This window comes from Lycorma delicatula, chromosome 5 (genome assembly GCF_047948215.1).
Source record: "Lycorma delicatula isolate Av1 chromosome 5, ASM4794821v1, whole genome shotgun sequence".
NCBI lineage: Eukaryota > Metazoa > Arthropoda > Insecta > Hemiptera > Fulgoridae > Lycorma > Lycorma delicatula.
In genome coordinates, this window is record NC_134459.1 from 50,339,008 (window position 1) to 50,360,506 (window position 21,499).

The 21,499-nt window shown below is 31.0% G+C and overlaps 1 protein-coding gene across 5 annotated transcripts in view; it reads right to left on the reverse strand.

Annotated features, from left to right (window-relative positions):
- Nucleotides 1–6,280: 6,280 nt before the first annotated feature.
- Coq4 (Coenzyme Q4) overlaps nt 6,281–21,499 on the reverse strand; it is a 33,048-nt gene continuing 17,829 nt past the window's right edge. For 4 of the 5 annotated variants that reach the window (XM_075366081.1, XM_075366084.1, XM_075366085.1 and 1 more), the window contains 5 exons: nt 19,558–19,654; nt 15,971–16,073; nt 13,631–13,760; nt 10,206–10,299; nt 6,281–6,706 (listed from right to left, as the gene is read on the reverse strand). In XM_075366081.1, the coding sequence (XP_075222196.1) occupies nt 6,556–6,706; nt 10,206–10,299; nt 13,631–13,760; nt 15,971–16,073; nt 19,558–19,654 (575 nt within the window). In that variant the 3' untranslated portion in view covers nt 6,281–6,555. The remainder of the gene's footprint in view (nt 6,707–10,205; nt 10,300–13,630; nt 13,761–15,970; nt 16,074–19,557; nt 19,655–21,499) is intronic. The other variant, XM_075366086.1, reaches the window with a different exon arrangement.

Below are 21,499 nucleotides of genomic sequence, written 5' to 3' on the forward strand. Positions count from 1 at the left end.
TAAAAAATATGAATCCTGATCATTATGCTAAGAGATAAATCTGAAAAGTTAGCCCATAACAACCACGAAAATGCAAATATCTTTATTGAAGCATTCAACAAACTTTCAAACTATGACGACTCGCTGGAAACTTTTCCAAGTAAATACCGATACACCTATCACACAGCTAATAGATCCTCCAACCATCAATGATTTGGAACTTGCTATAAAAAAACTTAAAAATTACAAAGCGTGTGGCGAAGACCTAGTCTTTGCAGAAATCTGGAAAAACGCAGGAAAATCAGCGATCATACATCTCCACAAATATCTAGTCAAAATGTGAATCACAAAAAAAATTCCTGATCACTCAACTACAGGAATAATCATTAAAAAAGTGAGATAAACCAGCCCTGATAATTAAAGAGCAATAACCCTTCTAGATTGCACATACAAAATTTACTCCTGTGTAATATACAACAGGATTAAGAACACTCTGGAATCACTGCTTGGAGAATACAAAGGTGGATTTCTCCCTTGTCCAAACCAAATTCTCGGCCTGAAACTAATCATGGAATACCACAAGTTCAGAAATAAATGATTCTTTATCTCATTCATAGATTCAAAAAAGTTTTGACAGCATACACAGACTCACACTTTTAAAAAGCTCATATCATACAGACTTCATCCCAAATTATGAAAAATCATCAAATTACCTTTAATTAACACTAATTCCAAATTATAATTCACAAGGGAAATTTCAAAAGCATCACAATAAAAACCAGCCTCAGGCAGGGTGATGTATTATCCCTACTGCTTTTCAACGTGGCCCTCAATTACATCATAAAAATTTAGCAAAAAGAAAACACTCCTAAAATTGAACTGGCAAAAAACTTCCCAATAAGAGCAAACTGCCTGGGGTTCATGGATGATTTACCATTCTTACCCCTCATCAACATGGAAGAGGTTCACGCCCAGATTACCAGCCTTCAAGAAATTGCCGTAAAAATAGGATCCATTGAGAAAACTGAGGTTATGCCTGTGAAAGCTCAATGAATAAATAAAGTCTCCATAAATAACCCCAAAGTTATCTTAGTTTCTCAATTTAAATATCTTGGAGAAATCATCACTCATCATGCAAGTATATTAAAAATATCCTTTTAGTACATAAGTTGTCCCTAAAAATATATAGAATTCTGAAAAAGCAATACTTCAAAAATGTTATCACACAAAAACTGTAGGTGATGAAAAAGTTTGATTGCATTTTTGAATTCAGATAACAAAAAGTTACATTAGGAACATAATAAAACTTTCATGTACCAAAAACTGTGTTTATTAATATTATTAAATAAGTTTGTGTTGGATAGGCACATGTGGTAGGTCTTGATTGGGAGGTCGATTGTTAATTGCCCAGTTTTATTTTAATGCTAAAGGCTCCTTAATACTGCTCAGGGCCAGTGTTCTGTTATGGAGTTCTTATTAATAAAAAATATGGTCTAACAATCTATGCAATAAGCTTAAAAACATATTCATTATAAACAAAAGATGGAGCACTGCTAACAGCCTTGAATCAAGAATGCTGGACTACATAATGGAGATTTGGAGAATTTCATTTAACAAAATTTCAGATAAAATTGATTGCATTAAATCAGATTATAATTTTTTTATCATTTAAACCATTTATTATAATTTTTCATATTCTAAGATATTTAATATATTATTAATTTTATTAAATTATGATTGGTACACAACCATTAAACCATGAATACATTAAAATTATGAATATATCACTACAATTACAAAAGACATTTACAAAAGAATTTCTATATTAAAAAATTTATAAAAGGGCCTATTCAAGTATTAAATAAAGACTAATTTGGTTATTGTAAATTGTAAATAACCCTTAATTCTCTTGTAAACAAACATTACCAAATAGAAAACTTTCCATTACGTATTTAAAATTTTCTAGTTCTAATTATTGTTATAAATATTTTTTTTATTCTTATTAAAATAAATAATTCAATAGATCACATTAAGAATAGGGAGATATGCTACTCTATGGATAAACAAAGGAATTACCTCACTATCTGCCTGAATGGATCAAGGGAGACTATGATAAAACCTAGAGCAGAGTAGTATCACAACAAAAGACAATTTCATCATGTAAAAGATTATATATGGCTTGGTTCAGGGAAAAATACCTCAACCGTATTCTGACGAAGGTTATTTTTTTTCAAGGTCCGATCAGTCACGAAATTAAAAGCACAGTGAAAATAAAAAATTTGTAACAAGTACTTACATATAGTTACACTATTTCTCTACATAGTCGCCACTTTGATTTAGACATTTGTCGTAGCCTGGTACCAACTTTCCAATACCCTCATCATAGGACAGAACCACCTTTGTTTTCAGCCATGTTTCTATGCTGGTCTGCAGCTCGATGTCTGTGCCAAAATGTTGTCCTCCTAACCAGCGTTTCATATGAGCAAAGAGGTGAAAATCAGATGGAACCAAGTCCGGGCTGTATGGTGGGTGATCAAACCCTTCCCAACAAAAACGCTGCAGGAACTTCTTTGTTATAGCTGCAGTATGCGGCTGAGCATTGTCATGAAGAAAGACAATGCTTGATGACAACATTCCTCTCTGCTTATTCTGAATTGCCCTTTGTAGACGTTGAAGAGTCACGCAGTATGACGCTGCAGTGATTGTCGTGCCAAGTTCCATGAATTCCACCAAGTGAACTCCATTCCGGTCCCAGAACACAGAAGCCATACACTTTCTGTTGGAAAAGTTTGCTTGAACGTCTTTGGTTTACTAGGAAAATGAGAATGCATCCACTGTTTGGAGTGTTCTTTTGTTTCTTCAATTTCAAAATGGACCCATGTCTCGTCCCATGTGACAATTTTGTTCAAAAAATCTTCTCCTTCATTATGGTAGCGCTGGAGAAACATTACGGAGGCATCCATTCTCATTGTTTTGTGATGGTCGGACAGCATCTTGGAAACCCATCTCTCACACAGTTTGCGGTACCTGAAGTCTCTCACTCACAATGGTGTAGAGAGCTGACCTTGAAATTTCAGGAAATGAATCACTCAATACAGAAATTGTGAACCAACGATTTTCTCGAACTGCCTCATCCACTCGCTCAACGAGATCATCGGTTGACACTCGCTTCCTTCCCTGATCGCCTGCATCATGAACATCTGTACGTCCTGCTATAAAGTTCCTACACCATTGTCTACTTTGCTGTCACTCATTGATGTTTCACCATGCACATTACTTATTCGTCGATGAATTTCAGCTGCATTACACCCCTCTGCCTGAAAAAATTGAATTACCACACGCACGCACTTCACACTTGGCAGGAGATGGTATTGTTGTAGGCATGTTTACATGCTAACTGTTCAGAACTAAACAAAGTGATGTGGCGTGATTGAAGGCCATACTAGAGATGCTGTGCAACACATATGCGCAAAGGTTCATCCGATTTTTGCACAGGTTTTTATTTTGTGACCGATCGGACATTGAAAAAAAAACCCTCGTAGTTAGTGTATCCATTAAACAATAAACCATGGTGTTCTCATTGTGACAGAGTTTATGGCCAAAATATGGATTGCCAAATTCAGTCGTCCTGTTTATTCACTATTACCTGTATTAAAATACAACATATACTCCTGGATGTTTTGGAACACAAAGCTGATTTTTGGCTGTTTCTAAAATTAAAGATTGTGATAAAAAAAATGCTGATATCCAGCATAATAAGTTGTAAACCAGTGTGTAAAATGATGGAGAGATTTTGAAGGTACAGAAGATTTTGAAGGTATTCCAGTTCTGAATTATATTTTTTACATGTCTATTACAGTTATAAATTATGCTAGTTGATTTTAAGATTTCAATTATACAAAAAAGATTTAATTAACATTCTCTGACATATCTATTAAGAGATTTAATGATCAGTAATGCAATTATATAATAGTCAATCTGTACAAATTGAAAAATAAGTTTTCTATTAACAATACTTTTTATTCATAATTTACAGTGATTGATGTATACTCAACAAATAATGTTGTCAAATCTATCAAGTCTGATTCCTGGTATGGTTTATAGTCTGTTTTTCAGAATAATCAAGAAAAAACTTTTTTGAGTTCTTTCTGTGTCAAAATAACACATGATTGTTAGTTAGTGCCAGTCTTTTTATGCAGGAGGCAAACACAGACGAACCAGATTAATTGTAATGCTGAAAGTTCCTTGTCTTCCTTCTGCGTACTATTCTTTACTTCAGTACTAATTAACAAAACTATATTAGATATCTAAACATTTATGATACATTAAACAAAGCAATCAATCAATTCTTTCATCAATCATTATGCTTACTCTTCATTTTGTAAATAAAAATCGTCATATAATTTCTTAGAAATGTTGAAGATTTTTCCAATTAAATGATTATTAAAAGTATATTAAGATTAAGACAACTGATTTGACTGTATAAAATAAATGTGGATCATAAAAAGTTACTCATTAATATATTATATTAATTTGTTTTCAAGTAAACTGGATTAAAAAGCTATCGTATAGCATTTGTCACCATGCAATTAAAATAACATATAGTTAGCCATCTAAAGTGTAACTAACTTTAATATGTTAGAAAAACTTTTGGGTATAGTATTTATTCTTTAAGTGCTCTGCACATCATTTCCTAATTACATAGTGATATCCACAAGCACACTTACCACTTTTTGTATCTTGATACATATCAAGAGGATAATCAGCTTTGACCATTAAGGCATGTGAAGCTAAGCTAATAATAGTCTTGTCCATTAATGTATTGATACCCGTCACTAAACAGGCATACAATGCAGTCTTACATGAAACTTTATCAAAAGAAATCTGGTGATGTCAAATAAACATGGTGGTGATAGAGGTTGATCATTGTCTCCTATCCAACATCATGGAAAGATGTTGGATATCTAATCCTTATTAATGTGGAATTACATCCTATTTAAAAAAAAAAATTTTTACTTGTGAAACAAAAAATTGCTGGATATCAAGGTATAAATTAGTTATAAGAGTATCAGCAAAAACAAATGATCTTATAACTTCTTTGTACATTAAATCACAGCAAAAAATTTCCTTTGTCCTGTTCCTCATGATTTTAACATCATCCTAGGATTATGAACCTCTACAAATATAATTAGTTCACTACATCACACTGCCTGACCTAAGAAAAAAACATTTTTTAAGTATCCACGTATGATCAATTTGGGACAGAATTTTTTCACAAAGTCATAATGACATAAAAGATTATCTGGTGTATCCAATTCACAATCTATATCTTGCATGTAAAAAAAAAATTTAGGGACTACAGCGCAGTTTATTTATAATTTATATGTGATGAATGATTTGCCCTCCTTAAGTCTCCAGATCAACATTCTGTTCTACTGCTGGTCAGCTAGTTTATGGATGATCACAGATGCTTTCTTTTCCTTGAATTTTAGATAATTTTTTATTATTTTTCATATCGGTCACTACTTTTCTGTATTCGATCTGAAAGTTTTATTCATCTGCCTTTTTTTAATCATTTCTCATAATACAATACAACACACTGAGTATTTTCGAGATTCAAGAGAACATCATGGTTAAATACAGCACCAGCCAGGTACACCTGACTTGATTAGGTGATGAGATATTGTAAAGAAAACTTAATGAGCTTAGCTACAAAAACTATAATCATAACTTAATTTAACAATCTTAAACTTATATATTTGACCTTCAAGGTGTGAGAAGATGGGTCTCGCATGGGTAAACACCAGATGTACAAAACCCACACTTGGTGCTTCTTAAGTTAGGGATGGGAAGGGAGCTCTCCAGAAGAGAGATGAGCTGGCTGTCCAGAAGAGGAAGTCGGCATGTCCTAATGACGTTAGGGAGACCCCGGTGGGATGTCTCTATAGGGGACTAGACAGGGAGGGCAGGTTGCTGCCACAACACCCTGAGGTGACCAAGTGATGCTTGACTGGTGCAGTGTTGCCTTAGGGTGGTTGGTGTTGCCAGTGGTTGCCTTAGGGGTGTTTAAATCAGAAAAAACTTATATATTTAATAATTGTGAATATGCATGCTGATGATTACTCTATAATCCTTTTTTCCAAGTTAGTATTTTAAAAAATAAAAAATTCACCATGTGATTGTGTAGCAATGATCTAGTGTTGGCTTTTCATGTTGGTTAGCCTTGATTCTTGGAAAATACATTACAGAAGCTAACCATCAATGAATATAAGAAAATCTGTTTTGAAATTAAAAAGAGAGGTTTAATCAAAAATAAATTATACTTTTAATATTAAATTAATTCACTAATATCCGAGGCAGAATGGTAGCACCTGTCTCAGCCTTTTATTGTAAGATCTCACGTTCAAATCCTGGTCTAGCAGGCCATTTTTTAGAGGCTACAAAGTTTCTTTCCAGTCCAAATTTCCACGCACGAAAACTTTGAGCTTAAGAAATGTTTTAATAATAGTTAATATTCAATAAAACAAACATCTATAATTAAACAACACTAAAAATAAATAACAATAATTTTAAACATCAATTAATAGGAGTAATATTAAATTCATTATATATCTCTTGAATGGATTGCTCCCATCGTTTTTCAAAATATATATTCAATAAAAATTCACTATTCATTCCTGTCTTAATGGCCCAAGGTAAATTTTTTTCTACATATTTAACACGCTGTCTGAAACAAAGAAAAGAAAAAGTATAGAATAAAATGATCAAATCACAGACTTTGAATAAAATATCTTAATACTGTAATTAAATGTTATTACATACATATATGAAACTACATGGTTTGAAAGGGTAAATGATTCCCCTTAAGTAAAATTTTAAACAAGAAAATTCTGTTTGAATACAGATTAAGATTGTAATTGTAACAAACAGGTGGGCCAAAGAAATGAGAAAATTGAAGAAAAGTTCACTTAGAAAAATGTAAACCTAAAAAAATTTGCACTTACAATGATTATACCTTAAAAATTAAATCTTTCAAATGTTCACTTCTTGCAAGCTTGCGTTCGTAAAGCCTCTCACTGAAGTTTCTGCAACATTTTCACAGTTCTTTTTGTGATCTCTTCACTGATGTTCCTTTTAAGTTCATCAGTACTTGAAGTTTTAGTGTTATAGACTTGCTTTTAAAAGAAAAGTAATCACGTACACTTAAATGTGGAGATCTTGCTGGCCACGGAATGTCTCAATTTCTCAGAATGACATGATTCTTAAATGAATGTGAGCAATTTATGCATGCTGGCGCACCTTCTTGTTGAATTCCAGGTGACCCATAAATTGTTTCAACTGACAATTTAAAAACATGATGGATTGAGTGCAATAATAGTTGTATGAATGTTCTCATTTTAAACGAAATATGATCAAATAATCTTCTATATGAGACAGCACATCAAATAACTACCTTTTCTATATGAATCAATCAAAGCTGCTTTGGATTTTCTAACACTTAGCATTAGACATTTTATTTACTTACAAAACCATTTAAGTAAAGATTTGCTTTATCTGACATACACAAATTAAAAAGAAAATTTTGCTTACTTAAACTTATTCAAAATAAATCACAAAAATTTTCATAACTTCTCATCCCAAGATTTCAATTTTTAAACAAACTACAATTCATATGGGTGAAAATTCAAATCTTTTGACAATATTCTTTTAAAATGTTAGCCATACATTAAGTAATCTTGAATTATTTCAGGTAATCCATTTCACTCTCAATATTTATTGCATGAACAGATAGAAGAGGATCATGATAACAAAGTTTAAAGTGTTATCGAAACTCCATATAAATAGCTCCAATGCAGTCATCAGTTTTTGCAGTTCGATTTTACAACAAACACACATTGTACACCATTCTATCATTCCATGTCAATAATGGCAACAGTATGACTGTACAGCGGTTATGTATAATTACAGTTACACTATTTGCAGTCATGCCAACATTAGACAGAGAATTTTCCATTTCTTTGGCCCACTCTGTACTTGTAAAAAGGGAAACTACTATGTTTTACTGAACTTCAATTTTCTATGGTACTGAATGAATAAATGTGATTTTTACCATAGGGATTTTACCCCTACAATTTTTCACATCTGATGTTTCTGAACTAAAGTAGAATGGGAATTTAATTTATTGACTCATCTAGTAAATGTATTATTACTATGTGTAATTGTTTTTTTACAATGAAAACAAAATAAAAAATGCAGGACAAAATGTTAAGACAAAATATATAATGCAATTCATAAATGCAGAGCCAAACTTCAAATTAAATAATATCCTTCTGAGCTGTCTTGATTAACAGAAAGTGTTACCAGCTTGTGGAATGTTGTCAAAAGCAATTTGATTAATTTGGATGAGATAAACACTAAAAAATTTTGAAAAATTTATTGAGTATATAAATGTCTTAGAGTGTATCATTAGACACTATTCAATAAAATAGTATGCAGTTATTCAGAGTGAACAATTGATGTTTTGGTCAAATCCCAATTGGTATCCTAATCATCAGAACTAATTATATAATCATATACAGAATAAATTATATTTACACTGAAAAACATTTATTTAATCATGCACAGGATATATTAAATTTATATTGAAAAACATTTCCGTATGATTTTTTGTAAAGTTTCACACTCACATATAATGAGAACACTTCAGAGAACATTCATGTGGTGAAAAAAAATCCTGAAAAATAACTGCAAATCTACTGTTTTTAGTATAATAAAAAAAACAAATAATTATTTTATTTTTATGTTTTTTTCTTGTTTGGGTTGTAATTAATGATAAGAAAATATGTAGCTAAAGAACTGTTAATTTGTTGAATTTGAATTGCCATTTCTAATTCTCTTAATTCTGTTTTTGTTTCTTTACATAAAATAAAAAGAATATACATTAATTGGAAATGCCACAACAGATATCTGCTCTTTCATTTGATCTGTCCAATGCAGCTTACATTTAGTTCATAAAACTTCTTACAGCAAACTCCATGTTAAACTTTTTTTAAAGTCAGACTGATTTGGAAAGAAACATATCAACCTTTAAAAATATACGTTACATAGCTTACTTTTGAACTGCACCTCCTATTACATCACTCTCCCTTACAATTTCAAACCATTCAACCTCACATAAATTAACTTCTTTTACAAATACAAATCACAAATTACTCAACACAACCATCTCCTAAGGTTCACATAGAAGAAAAAACACTCTAATAACTGGCTTATAAAATAAATATAATAATAATATATTCACAGACACATTCCTATAAAAAAAAAAAATAAAAAAGTACATTGTACTAATAAACATACACTACTATACGTACATACACTATATGTACTAATATACATACAATGTTGATAGTACACAAGACGACTAACAGCTTGTGTACTATCAACAAATAGCTGATAAATTTAAAATATCATGACATATTCCAAACAAAAATCAAAATATATTATACAGAACACAGCCATCAAACAAATACCATGTCCTCAGAATGTATAAAATTAACTGATCTCAATGCACAATTTTCTACATTAGACAAATGGGACATAATTAAAAATAAATGTATAACAAACTTAGTATCTTAGCTCTTCTTAACAGTATTAAGCCCTTCTAGTATTATAGTGTGAACATTTGCAAACCATTACACATATGTAAATCACTAATTAATGATCAATATAATGAAATCATTTCTGGATGAAAATATAGTTTTGTATGTATGTAACAGTATAAATAGAATCCCCTTGTTTTCTGTTTGACAGTAAAAATGTTTGGCCCATCAATGTCACAAATCTGTTTGTCAACTTTAATAGATTTTTATTTTCATTATTAAGAACCAAATTATAATTCTAAATTAATTGTGTAGAGCAACTAAAAATAAGATATCTACTGTAATATATCTAACAACTGACTATGTAAAGCCAAATATGGTAAATACAGAAAATCTTACCAAAAAATAAATGTGTTAAATTTAAAATGACTACCAAGTAAAAAGGATCATATAGTTTAGTCTCTACAATTTAATCAATATGTATAGAGACCACCAATCCACAAGTATGTTAAAATATTTCTAGCTTAAAAATCTATTATAGATTATAAAGCGAGTTTTAGTTAAACAGTGTTTAATAAGAATTAAATTTTTTAAATTTTAATATTTTACCTAATACAAAAAACTTACTTTGGTGCTAGCCTCATTGCACCGAATAATGCTCCACCAATACACATTGGTAATCGGTTCTGTATCGCTTCAACCCATTTAACTGTAACTTCACCTGTTAATATGATAAATAAATATATTAATTATAATACATACATATATATATATATATATATATATAATATATATATATATATATATGTTTGTTTTCTCCAGCTACTGCTGGGTCTGAGTGTTATGTGTATAGACAAATGCAATTACCACTACTGGCTTGCCAATCTGACGTAGCTGCAATATAGGTGTAAATGTACCAGTAAACATGTAATCTGGAACGTTCTCAGATCAACCCCTCCTGAGATATATGGTTATTGAAATCCAACCATCAAAGAACACTGGTACTCACAGTGTAGCATTCAAATCCATATAAAAGCAACTGCCTTTACAATGATTGAACTTTAGAACTCTCAACCTTGAAAATCAGCTTACTTTATGATGATGAGTTTAATCACTACATATAAAATTAAAAAAAAAAAAATATTTACAGTGTTATAAAGTATGAGAACCCTTAAATAACCTCTCTACAAATATAGAAAAATGAAATCTAGTAAGTGCTACCTACCTTGAAAAGATCATTTTTTGATTTGAGACCACAAATCAAGAAGCACTCAGGGAACCCACATGGGGAGTTTTTTACAACTAGTTTCGAACGTGGTCAACATTATACTCCTGAGTAGTAGTAGTCTTACAGAAAAATAGATCGTTATGAGATAGGAGGATTTGTATTTTTTTTTTATTTTGAAGTTTCATTATCGATTAGTTATTTAACAATTATAAATTACTTTTAAAATTAACTGTGAAAAATAGTAATAGCCACCACTTTAGTTAGTGTTGTTGTCATCCAAAGTATTTTATGTATGTTATTTAGAGGGCATTTATTTAATGTCCTTTAAAATGATTATCAAAACTCTACCCTTTCATTTAAAGTTTTTGAGTTGCCTTCTCCCTTGGAGTGCTTGGGTGTGGTGTGGTTTCACACTGAAAAATGGATAATTTTGGGGTACCAGCATTAGCTAAATTAAATTTTTCTTTATTTAACTGTTAAAAGAGTTATTTAAATGTTCCCATTAATATCCTGTATACATTACATATTTAAAAGATATTTAAACATAACATCCACTTATTTTATTGATTACTAGCAGACCCGGCAATGCTTCGCTATTGCTAGATTTGAGTATATCTATACTCATAGATAAATGAACACAATTGAAAGTTTGATAAAACATTACCAAAATGAACATTACGGAACTTCACAAAATTTGACTTTTCCCTTTTACCCTTTCCTTTTTCCCCTTTTTCTATACCCATTTTCATTTTTGCCACATCCTCCTTCCCTTTCCCTCATTTCCCTCTGTCCTTTTCCATCTCCATTCCTCATTGCTGTATTTCCCTTCCTCCTTTTCTTTTTTCCATTTTCCCTTTTACCTTTTCTGATTTTTCCCTATTTCCCTTTCTCCCTTTTTCTCTGCATGTAAATTGGTCCAGTAGTTTTTTAGTCTGTAGCAGACACACATATCAGAAACACTGAAATGGAATCGTAAAATACTTAATATAGTGTGCTTTTATGTCCAACACATAGCGCTGTTTTTAAAAAAAAAAAAAATGTTTTTACCTATCACAGGTGTGACATCTTAGCTATATAAATAATAGTTATATAAAAACACCGCATATTCGAATGCAATGTTGTGTCAAAATTTCAAAGCAACTGGTGAAGAACTTTCAGAGATTTAAGATTTTGAACAAAGGAACATTTACATTTTTATTTATATAGATTAACAATAGTAATAATAAATGATCCTAGGTAAGATGGTAAAACTGTATACTTATAAACTAATGGTTCTGTAATACCTTGAAGATTTCAGGAATAGTGCCTGTAAAGACTGTAAAGTAAGATAATATGCCAACAAGCATTTTTAGTAGATAATTAACATGGTCATTGACAAAATGACCATGATATAGGGTCTGACAAAAAGAACTTCCATAATTCTGATTTCTACTGGTAAAACTTTAGTAGAGTGAGGCATAGTAGGGCTACAGATTTTCAAGAATCTCTTAATATTTAGGGTGTAATCATGGCATGGACTGGTCATCACAACACAGTCATTATTTCACACACAATTTAGGTTATATCAAAATTCTGCGTTACTAACAGAGATCATACTGTTATGGTTATAAAATTTTAGAGCTACTTCTGGCTTTGAAGAAGAAATCACCTGGTAGGCCTTATAGCATTTGAATGCTTGTAAACAATCAAAGAGTGAAACAGGCAGTTACACAATATCCACAATGCTTAGTTCTTAAACACAAGCTATAGGATTGTCAGATTGAACCAGAAGCCAAACGAATGTTGAAATCAACAGATATATTATATTAAAAATAACATTAACATACAAACTTAAAATTAAGTTTGTAAGTGTTTCATCTTCATACTTTAAAAAAATGCTGTTCTTATATTCAAAAAAGAACACCTCTCTCCAATAAACAGTACGTACTATATACTCATAGAATATTGTTTAAAAAATTTAATTATCAGAACTTAAAACTGTCTATTATCAGTGAAAGAAAATTAAAATTTACTTTTAAATTTGTAATTTAAAAAAGAGATCTCATGAAGTAAAAATTATGAACAAAATTAGCAATCCCTAATTAATACTAATAAAGGAATATACATTCATCATAGAACTCACATAATATAAACATTTCAAACTAAACACAAAGAGTTATCTTGATGGTAATAGTTTATAATATAATAAACAACATAATATATTGCACAGTCGAATCGAATCGAGATATGTATCAAATCAATAAATGACAGCATAAAAATTGTTAAGGTATAAATCTTGCATACTCTTAAAAAAGTTATTTTTAGATAAAATAGCAAATTTTTATAGCATATAATTCTATTTACGCAATATTGAGCAAAAAAAAATTGAAAAATTATATAAATAAAAATAAATTAATGGCTTATGATCAATAAGATTAACGTATCAATAAGAATCCAGGCTACAAAAATGAGGATATGTGAGCTAATTGTAGAAATGTGAAATCTGAAAGAAAAAACTGAACAAACTAGACTAATGTGGTTTAGACATGTAATGAGTATGGAGAATGGAAATGTATTTGAAAGAAATCAAGTGAAACAGGGAGACGAAAAAGTCAAAAGGAAGATCACACCAAAAAAATACACAAAGGAATTCAGGAAAGACAGTGTACATTTCATGAGTATTTCAAGAAAAAAATTTACAAAAGGTTTAGAAGGATTTCTAAACGGCTTGGATGATAAAAGTAAAATAAAAAAATTATCTCATCAAAACAGTTGAGTATTTGGATACAAATTCTTTAATAATATTTAGATAGCTAGAAGATAAAGCAATTAAATAAATACTTACCAAGCATATTTGTAGGTTGATATAATAATGCATGTATTAAGTCATGTGCTTCTCTATACCTCTGCATTACATAAGCCAATTCAACATCATCTACAAATTGCACTGGTAAACGTGAATCTGGAGAGACTTTCTATAACAATTAAACAGTCATTAAATTTAAAAGCTGATTACACAGCAACTATAATGCAATGAGTAATTTTTTCAGGATGTACTTTTTTTAAAGTGTGGATGATACACAAAAAGAAAACCAAAAAGAAAAATAAAATTGTAAAATTCCTGTCTTTGTTTCATTCATCATTTAATTCATCTTACTTTTAGGTATCAAACACTATTCATCACAGATTTTTCTGTAGTATTTTGGAAAAACAAGTTAAAGAAAAATAAAACAATATGTTTTTAGTCAAACTGTTTATGTTTAATTGGTATGTGCCAGTGAAAACATAAGTGGTAATTATTCTACAAGCATGTCTATTAACATCACCTTTTTGAGTCACCAGATAATATTTCACACCAGAAGTTTGTTTCTTGAAACTTCTTAAATGATACTAAATAAGAAGCGACTAATTAATAATGAAGCAACTCCTTCAATTCTTTCTTTCTATATTATACCGCAGATCTGAATGTCGCATGCGACATTCAGGTAACTTTTGAATCATTTCTTCAAAAGTTAATGAAACCTTACTGTCATGTTCATATGAAGTTACATATGGCCAACTGACTTTTTTTTAAATCTGGAAGTTTTATTTAAAAAATGTTATTCTATTATTAATCACAGCTATTCAAAAAATAAAAACTGACAAAACTGACCCAAACAATTACAGGGGAATCTCACTCCTAGACACAACATACAAAATTCTTTCAAGAATCATCCTCAACAGGATTGGTTTACAACTTGAGAAAGAACTAACAAGATACCAGGGAGATTTGAGACCCTGGAGAAGCTGTCCGGACCAGATGAGTCTTAAGCTAATAATGGATTTCAAGAGAAAAAGAAGCAGAGACATAGTGATAACGTTTGTAGAGTTCAAGAAAGCAAATGATTGCATCCACAGAGAATCCCTGCTAAAAGTTCTAAGACACCTCGAACAAAATCCCAAATTAATAAACATGATAAAACTGACCCTTACAAACACTAAGTCAAAAGTGAAACTCCAAGGCAAACTCTTGGAACCATTTGAGATCAAAACAGGACTGTGCCAAGGCGATGAACTCTCACTGTTACTCTTCAATTGTGCTCTTGAAATGGTAATGAAAAAATGACTCAAAGAATGCCCACAAAAATAAAAACAAGCCAAAAACTGCCTTGGTTTCTCGCCAACGACTTGGCACTTCTAGTAAACGACATCGATGAAGCTAAAATACTGATATAAGAACTTTAAAATATTGCAAATAAAAATGGCCTCAAAATATTATTCCAAAAGACAGAAATATTGCCCCAAAAACCAGCCCAATTAAAAGAATTAAACATAAATAAATGTTAGTAAAGTCACAATAGTAACCCAATTTAAACAGCTTGGAAAAATAACAAACAACCTAAACAAAAAAACCTCAATCCAAGCAAGAAAAAATAAACGAGCTAAAGCATAAAAATTAACCTGGTATACCTACACCCAAATCTTGTTTTGTTTCTTTTCAATTTATAGTTTTCTTGTTTATTCCTTTCGTATCTGTGAGGCCTGACAGTATCTTAAAACTCACATTACAAGTAGGCAGGATAAAAGTCTGATAATTCAAGTCCAATAGCCTTCATGTAATTCAGTTTTCTCGCCATGGAATTGGGCTGTTAGTAAAATAGAAAATCCCTTGGTTCTCAAATTCTCTACAATATAAGAGTTCTTGAGAACAACAGCCCCCTAATGTGCTTAGGATCCAAAAGTCCTTTCTTCTATAAAGTCCAGAGCTCTTCAAAGAGTTATGCTTGAGATTGCCAGAAGACAAAAAAAATGATAGAAAATAGTATCAGAAAGATGAACAAACACTAAGAGAACAGAGCACTGGAGAATACAAAAAAGGTATGTAGATGATTCAGGAGTCAGAGCTGACATAGAAAACTGGTGGGAGGAGACAGGAATGATTTTCATTCTGGTAAGAGTCTGAAGGGTTATAATTTTCAATTTATATTCTTTCCTTGAAGAAGGAAAGATTTTTCACTAGGTAAATGTATTCCTCAAGAAAATGACTAAAGAAAAATTAAATGATTGCTTAATTATAATTCAATAGACTACCTTGTCTTCAGAAAAATAATACAAGACTACTGTCCATCATCAAAATATTTTTTACTGATGTTTTTAAACATCATATGGCTATGAAATGTAAATTAAAAGTTTAGTATGTACTTACATTTTTTACTAAAAAATTATGATATGTTTTTCCCAATGTATTCTCTGATAATTTTGCCAGTTTGGAAAGATCAACAGTTCTAGAATTAATCCGTGGTTTATTTCTGAAAAAAATAAACACGAACAAATAGATAAATTAGAAAGTTAAGAATACTTAACATGAGTTTTTTTTTTTAAATAAGTAAACAGAATATTGTACTAGATCAAAGTACTGAACATTACCCACTAAGCAATAAAGCTGAAATATTAAAATTTTTTTTTAAATATTCACTTTAATTTAATTCATGAAATTTTTTTATATATTTTCAAAACAAAACTAAGAGATTTCAAAAACTGTACAGGCTAAAAAATGCTTCAACTCTCACAAAAATATTAATTAAGAATTAATAAAAAAACAACTAATTTTATTTGAAAAGTAAACATTTACACTTTTTTACATTCGCCTTGAAAGTGATTTGTTTACAAGTGCTATCATGTTTCATCATACCATTTAAAAAATAAATATGACAACTTATTATCCCATTGTATTATAATTAATAATAAAGGTCTTTGACAAAGGGGATCTATCACTTAATACAGTATATTATTAATTAAAAACCTCAATAATGATTTCTTAAATTGATCTTTATAATCTATTTGGGCTACTATTTATAAGTTTTACACAAATTTTAGCTATCATATCTGATAGAGAAAACAATTTCTTTCATATGTTCAGTAATATCCTTCTTTTTAATTCTAGTTATACTACACTCATTATAGATTAGTTTGATACATTCCACTTCAGGAATGAGAGAGGGTTTTCCTTAAGGAAACCTGAGTCCGTATCAGAGTGACTCTGAACTACTCTAAGCAAATTGTTGATTAGAATTGCTACTCTCATCTAGGTAAAACTACTCTCTTCTAAAGAGTTAGGAGTGGGATTCTGACATAAAGGGTGCTTGATGCCCTCTTTTGAATGATTTCATCTTATGGTCTTATGGATTAGATTGTCCCTTTCTCACTATCCAAAGTTTTGGCTGGATATCCACTCAATCCAGGTTAAGTTTGTGAATATCTGTTTGGATAATTATACTGTAAGTATTTTTATGGTTCGATGGGGGGTAGGATCTGATCTTTTCTTTCTCTAAATCTTTGTCTTCCATAACTTGGCTGTCACTAAAATATCATTATCTTCAAACATTATATGTAGCATACCTGACATCTTTATTATTCTCCATTTTCACCAATCATTATTTTCTCCTTCTTTGCCCTAGGCATATAATACTACTTTTTTTTTTCAAATTTCTTTTGGAACCAGAAACTTCCTAAAATGAGTCAATCTCTCACACACACATTGACCAATTCCCCCCCCCCCCTCCCTAACCAATTCTAAATCTACATCCTAATGACCACACAATGTTTAAGACAAGTTATTCCATGTCTTGGAAATTAAAAATTTTCTATTATGCAGTAGATAATTATAATTTCCCATTACTGGCCTTCAATCACTTCTTTTTAACTGGTCAACATACTTGTTTCTGCATCCAAACTGTAATGCACAAACCGATGCTCAAAAAGGAGCAGCTCCTGTGCTATGGACATTAATTACTGCACACAACTGATCTTAGCAATGACTGCATAATTAATAAGGTTGTTATATAAATACCAGTATATCAATATATATATATATATTACACAAACACATTCTTCTATTTACTATACTGCCCATTTAGTTTGAGTCGGCAAACAGTTCCAAATACTTCCTGTCACCTTGAAATTTACTCTTTTCCTAATCATGAGACCTAAAATTTGTGCAAAACTTTTAAATAGTATTATATATTGCAAAGATGTTTAATAGACAGGATACAAAACATACCAGTTAAAATGTTTTGGTCCACTAAAAAAAAAAAAATATCATTCATATTAAAATTGCAGAATTGTCTGGCAGTATCAATTCTTCTTTCAATTACAGAAAAGTTAATATAAAAATATTTAGGTTTTATGTCATTTTAGTTTCACAATTCTATTGGTTTGATAAGATCAATTCTATTTTTTCTTATTCTGCCAATAATACTAAATTATATTTTAAATAATATAATACTTTTTTTTAATATTAAACATTAACAAATGTTTTAATTTTAATTCCAATTATATCTACATTTAACCTACCCATTTCCCTTTTTAAACTTTCTAACCTACCAACCTTTTTTTAGACTTCTAACATTCCACACTCTGACTCGTAGAATGTTTTTTTTAATTTTCTGGTGACCCCTTCCTTAGTATTCCCCACCCAGAGATCTGAACAGGGGACTAGTTTACCTCTGGAATATTTTACCAAGGAAGGCACCTCCATCTTTGTATATGAAAATGCAGAGAGCTACATTTTCTTGGGAAAAAAACAGTTTTCCATTGCTTTCAGCTGCACAGTACTCAAGAAGATTGAGTAATGATGATATGGCCATTTAAATCTTCCTGACCTACACCTTCCAACAGCTACTGAAAGAGCTGCTGCCCTCTTTCAAGAATCATTCCTTAGTCTGACTCTCAACAGATACCACTTCGATACAGTTGCACTTTCGGTCCAACTACTCTGTATCACTGAGCACTCAAGTCCCCTCACCATTGACAAGGTCTAACGATTCATAGAGGGGGGGAAATATGTAATGTTTGCTAAAAAGAAAAAATGTAATTTATACTTAAGAAATAAGAACATTCACTTGCATCAAAGCAGATAACAGAAATTTTATGTTATACAACATTCTACTCTGGTTAAAAGAAAATATCTTCTTATGCTAAAGATTTCCTATTCTTAAAAAATTATCTACACTATAAAAGAGCTTTTGACAATTAATTTAAAGTTAAATTAAACAATTTTCTTTATGCAAATATTATTACTTTCTTGATTTTTTAAATCATAATACTTATCAATAACCCAGAAGTTTCTAGATAATTTTTCATCTAATGTGTAAAATATACATATTTAAATTTTTATTTAATTCTATATTTCTTTATTTACTTCCCTTCACATAGTCATATTATTATCTCATAAATTTATATCTTTTTATGTATTCATTTGGACTTCAATCCCTTCCCTTTACTACAAATTAATTTTGTATTTTGTAATGCTACCCTGATTTACTGGGTAGATATTGAAGCAGTTTGTTTTAATTCATAAAGTAGAAAACCTATTACTTCTACTGTGATCTATTATAATATAAAATTATGTTAGGATCTAAAGGAAGTATTTATTTATTGATTTGCACAGTTAAATATTGTTTTAACCTTTAGAGCTATATACCAAGAGTTTTAGGCCTAAAGTATTTTCTAAATACCCTCAGAATAAGAACTGTGCTGCATTTTACGATGTAATTAATTCATAAAATTAAAAACTTCTCTTCCAAATGGTTCAACATTCTTCAAGTCACTAGGTTTAATCAATACAAATTTTGCTACCTGAATTAAGTGAAATAAACCAAAATATATATTTCACAACTTTAACTAAATTCTAATACTACAACAAAAAAATGAATAGCAACTAAGAATGGAAAAAACCATGATTTTTCAGTTTCTGTAATTTTATAAATTTCTGACTAATAACAAATAACTTACTGTAAAATTTTTCTTCCTTCTTGGTTTGTCATCATCTTATTACGCATATGATGTAATGCTGATTCACCAGATGCCTCACCTAAAATTGCAATCATATCTGGAAACAGAAACATAAAATAGATCACATATATCAATAACTGTAAAAAGAATAAATAAAAGATAAGACAATACTACAATATGTACTGTATCATCCTAAATGTGTTAAAGAAACACCACTATTATTATCAGCTGTTATACAAAGTGTAGAGGTATAAGATATAATATCCTATTTCTTTTGATCCTCAGAGTCAGTAGCCAACAGTTGTCAAATAATAGCTGAAACATCCTAAAAAAGAGATAAATATTAAAAATTAAATAAAACCACTGCAAAAAAACATTGCTCTTTAATACAGGATAATTAAAGAGTGTACAAGTATATAGTATAATTTCTTTTCAAATTTTTAAAATTTATTTAAACATATACAGCCTATCACACTCCCGGTAACGTAAGGATTCCAACATGGGGGTCACACATCTACGTCAGTTCAGCTGTTGAGCTGCTATGGTAGAACAAACGTACATACATACATACATACACCCTAAATTCGAGGGTAAGTCAATTATTATCCGCAATGTAGTTATAAATTTTACTGCAATACAAATAGGAAATTTACATGTACATCATTTTTTCAACATAGTCCCCTTGCATTTCAATGCACTTGGTCAATTCTTGCATAAGGTTCCTGATGTCCTCGCAAAAGAAGGTTTTCGGTTGAGTTGGGAGCCAGGAATGCTCTGCTTCTTTTACTGTTTCGTCTAAGGTAAATCGACGGCACCTTAATGCCTCTTTGAGTAGACCAAACAAGTGGTAGTCAGAAGGGACAAGAACAGGACTATACGGGGGATATGAGCCAGTACTTCAAAGTTGAGTTTCTGGAGCGTTTCAGCAGTGTTGGCAACAGTATGTGGACGGGCATTGTCGAGCAACAACACAACACAACACCTTTCGACAGCAGTCCTCAGCGTTTGCTTCGAATTGCAGGCTTCAGCTTGGCAGTAAGCATTTCATTGTAACGCGCACAGTTTATTGTTGTGCCCCTTTCCTCATAATGTTCCAGTACTGGGCCTTGTGAGTCCCAAAAATCCGTAAGCATCAGTTTTCCTGTGGATGGTTGGGTCTTGAACTTTTTTTTGCAGGACGAACTTGGATATTTCCATTCCACACTCTGCTGTTTACTCTCCGGCTCGTAATGATGGATCCATGTTTTGTTACCAGTGATAATTCTGTCTAAGAAGATGTCCCATTTGTTACCATAGCGATCCAAATGTTTTTGGCAGATGACCAAGCGCGTTAGTTTATGAAACTGTGTGAGTTGTTTTGGGACCCATCTTGCACAGACTTTTTTAAACCAAAGTCTGTTGTGGATGATTTCGTAGGCAGAACCTAATTTGCAGACGATATGCCACTTCATCGTGTGTGACCAATTTGAATTTTTCAATCCATTCGTAGACACTCCGTTGCGGCAACACACTGTTCCCATACTGTACCGAAAGTCTTCGATGAATTTCAGCCCCTGCTACACCTTCCGGCCACAAAAAACAAATCACTGAACCGTTGCTCTTCATTAGTGCAAACAGAAAGCAGAGCAGCCATGGTTAACGACAGAGCAGTGATAATGGAATGATAATGGAACTAACCTAGCAGCATCAAACCTGCACAGACATAACAACAATTAAACCATGCATCATCTACACAACACGACAGTACTACTAACATAAACAAAAAAATTAACTAAATTGCAGATAATAATTGACTTACCCTCGTATATTACATTCCTCTTTTGGGAAATCATGTAATAAGCTCCATTTTTGAGTATATCAGTTAATTTTTGTTCTGGTTTGGGTCCATCATGATTTTGAATTATACTAGCAAATACTCCATTTGAATTTTGAAAATCAGAAG